Source organism: Neodiprion pinetum, chromosome 4 (assembly GCF_021155775.2).
Source record: "Neodiprion pinetum isolate iyNeoPine1 chromosome 4, iyNeoPine1.2, whole genome shotgun sequence".
In the NCBI taxonomy this organism is placed as follows: domain Eukaryota; kingdom Metazoa; phylum Arthropoda; class Insecta; order Hymenoptera; family Diprionidae; genus Neodiprion; species Neodiprion pinetum.
Genome location: NC_060235.2, coordinates 12,246,625 through 12,250,262, shown reverse-complemented (window position 1 = coordinate 12,250,262; position 3,638 = coordinate 12,246,625). Strand labels below are relative to the sequence as shown.

Sequence of the window (3,638 nt, the reverse complement as noted above, 5' to 3'; positions counted from 1 at the left end):
ATCTTGAAAACGGTGATAGATACGGCGAAAAAAAAACAATAATTCAGGGTCAGAAGGTGGGGGTCGAATCATGAGTAACCTAACTAATGTCTTCTATCCACCGATTATTCCCAATTTTGAACGGGGAATATCTCGAAAACGGTGATAGATACCGCAAAAATAGCAATAATTTAGGGTCAGGAGGTGGGGGAGATTTGCCTCCAATATTATAATTGATGAATCATATTAATCCAATCATTCACGATTCAAAATCGCGAATATCTCGGAAGCGGTAATAGATACGGCAAAAATAGCAATAATTTGGGGTTAGGAGCTGGAAAACAGATGATCCTTATATTATGAATAATAACTCACATCAACCTAATCATTTTCGATTTACAATAGCGAATATATCAAAAACGGTGATAGACACGGCAGAAATAGCAATAATTCGGGGTCAGGCTGTGGGGGATATATTTTCAGTGATATAATTAATAACTCCTATTGATTCACTTATATCCAATCTCGGATCGCAAATGTTCCAAAAACGGTTCTAGTTACCGCAAAATGAGCGATAATTTAGTGTCAGGATGCATTTTTGGTACTCCGAATGACTTCTCCTAATCATTATATAATTTCCGATTTAAAATCGCAAATAACTCGAGAACGGTGATAGATACGGCAAGAAAAGCTACGATTCGGGGTCAAGAGGTGGATCCTCCACCTCCTGGCATAACTTTGCTAATATAGGTATAAACTCCTCGTAATTAAATAATTTTCAATCTTATATCAGGAATATCTCGGAAATATCTTGACCTTGTTTATACGGTTGTTATTTCCATTGTTGTTTTGGTTGATTTCGCTGTTGTTGTTGTTGTCGTCGTCGTCGTCGTCGTCGTTGTTGTTTTTTTTTTTGTTGTCGTTTTGTTGTCGATGTTGTTGTTGTTTTTGTTGTTGTTGTTGTTGTTGTTGTCGTTGTTGTTGTAAGTGCTTGTTGTGGTTTTTATTGTTGTTGTTGTTGTTGTTGTTGCTTTCGTTGTTGTTGTTGTTGTTGTTGTTGTTGTTGTTGTTGTTGTTGTTGTTCTTGTTTTTGTTGTTGTTGTTGTTGTTGTTGTTGTTGTTTTTGTTTTTGTTGTTGTTGTTGTTGTTGTTGTTGTTGTTGTTGTTGTTGTTGTTGTTGTTGTGGTTTTTGTTGTTTTTTTTGCTGGTTTTGTTGTTGTTTTTGTTGTTATCATCGTTTGTAAGATATGAGATGTACGAATGTGTACGAATGTGTGTATCTATAACGATAGTATAGAATGTGAGAAGGCAGGCAATAAAACCAGTTGGGTCTGACCCGTAACAGAGTGTAGTCTCCTTCATTTACCCCTTCCTCGCATACACAATAACTGGCGACGAGGATAAAAGCATTGTTCTAGAAACTTCGTCGGCGTATGACGAAATAAAACCAAATTAAAGTGTTGGAATGCTGATTGAAATAAAAGGGACTGCATGGATCCAAAATTTAACAAAAGTCCAATTGCAAAAGTTGTGTGAACTAAATAATATTGATGGTGAAGACGATAACATTGATGAGTTACGAAGAAAATTTCGAGAATTTGTGAAAGAAAAGATTGAGTGTGGCCAGCAAAAATTAATACGGATAGCAGATATAGTGGATAAGAAAACGTTCGAAATAGTTGATCCAGATAGTATAAATGAACAGTTAAACAAAAGTATAATGGAACGTAGTGCAAATTTGGATTTTGATATTACGAAAAATGATTGGGAAATGTTTTGTGATTGACTAGAGCAGTATTTCATTGCAAACAAAATAACAAATGCTGAAGAAAAAAGAGCAATTTTGTTGAGTAAAGTGAATGCAGAGACGTACGAAGAGATCGCAAAAATATGTAAGCCCGTTAAGCCTAAGGACAAAACCTATGAAGAAATTATAACAAAGGTCAAAGATTATTTGAAACCGCCAGCATCATACCTCGTATATAGATATGAATTCAGACTCAGGAAGCAACCAGACGGCGAGGGTATAAAAGAATACGTCACAGCGCTGAAGGTTATGACAGACAAATGTAAATTTACGAACGAAGACGAGCAAGTACTCGATCAAATGATTTGTGGCTTAAGAAGTAAAGCAATAACGGCGGAATTATTAAAACCAGAGAAACCCGATCTGGAAACAGCATTAAAAAAAGCTATGGCATCAGAGGCAGCTAGTAAAGGCGCAGAAAAATTGCAAGAAACAAATACGGAAATTCAAGAGGTACACATGCTAAGTCGTGGAAAGTTTTGGCGAAATCAACATGAAGGAGATCATAGACAGGGACAACGTACATGGACTAGAAGGGGAAGAACATTCGGCCGGGCTCGAGGAACGGCGCGAGCACAACAAATACCGGGAGGCTCTGCTTGTTACCGTTGCGGGGATTCAAGACACTTCGTGAAGGATTGTATGTATAGGGAAAATGTAGTATGCCATACGTGCGGTGATAAAGGTCACACTGCTAGAGTTTGTACACATAGAGCCGGAAAAAAAGATGCAGAACAAAAGCCGCGAGTAGGTTACGTAAGTGAAGGTGGTAGTAGTAGTAGCTCCGATGGTGAAATGTCGCGAGAGTTGAGCCACATGTATATTGATAATAAAAGAAGTCTGTATAGTCTGTATGTACCCGGAAAAACTAGAGTCGAGCCTCAATATGTAACGGTCGAAATAAATAAATCTAAAATTAAAATGGAAATAGATTCGGGCGCGGAACCAGCTATAATTCCAAAAGAAATTATAAAGAAATGTTTTCCGAAAGAAACAATGTATGAGCCAGATATAGAATTTAGGAACCATGATAATACCGTCAATAAGCCTGCAGGAATGTTCAAAGGTGTAACTGTGAGTCTGAACAATAAGATAATTAAAGCTGATTTATATGTAACTGAATCGTCCGGGCCACCGATAATAGGCAGAGCGTGGCTCAAAGCACTAGGATTATGGCCATTATTTAAAGACCTAGATCTGCATATAGTTAAAAATAAAATTGATGGTAATGACAGGCTAAATAAAATCTTAGAAAAACATGCAAAATTTTTTGAAAATTCTAAAGGATCGTTCAACAGGGCCAAATCAGGTTAGAATTAAAGGAGGATGCTAAACCGATATATGAGTTAGCGCGATCTGTACCTTTCGCTTGAAAGGATAAAATAGAGAAAGAATTAGATAGATTGGTAGAAGAGAAAATATTGGAACCAGTAGAAATGAGCGAATGGGCTACCCCGATCGTGCCGATACTAAAACCGAATGGAGATGTTCGACTTTGTGGAGCTTTCAATGTAACTATCAACCCTTCATTAAAAACAATTCGCTATGCACCACCGAACTTCGATCATGCTATGGCTCGATTAATAACAAAAAATATTAATAATAAAAATAAGAAGCGGTATTCGAAAATTGATCTAAAAGAAGCCTTTTTACAAGTTCCCGTTGAGGAAAATTCGCAAAACTGATAACCATCAATACTCATAAGGGCTTGTTTAAATGCTTGTATATGATGTACGGTATATCATCGGGACCTGGGTATTTTCAAAAGCAAATGGAGGAAGTTTTGAAAAATATAAACGGAGTCGCGGTGGTAGCAGACGACGTAGTGGTAACGGGAAGTGATGATGAGGAA

General features: G+C 37.1%; 1 protein-coding gene across 1 annotated transcript in view; it reads right to left on the bottom strand.

The window, feature by feature from the left end:
- Positions 1-768: 768 nt before the first annotated feature.
- LOC138190784 (uncharacterized protein DDB_G0292186-like) overlaps positions 769-3,638 on the bottom strand; it is a 16,827-nt gene continuing 13,957 nt past the window's right edge. Inside the window, exon 3 of the mRNA XM_069135090.1 lies at positions 769-1,009. Coding sequence (XP_068991191.1) covers positions 769-1,009 — 241 coding nt within the window. The remainder of the gene's footprint in view (positions 1,010-3,638) is intronic.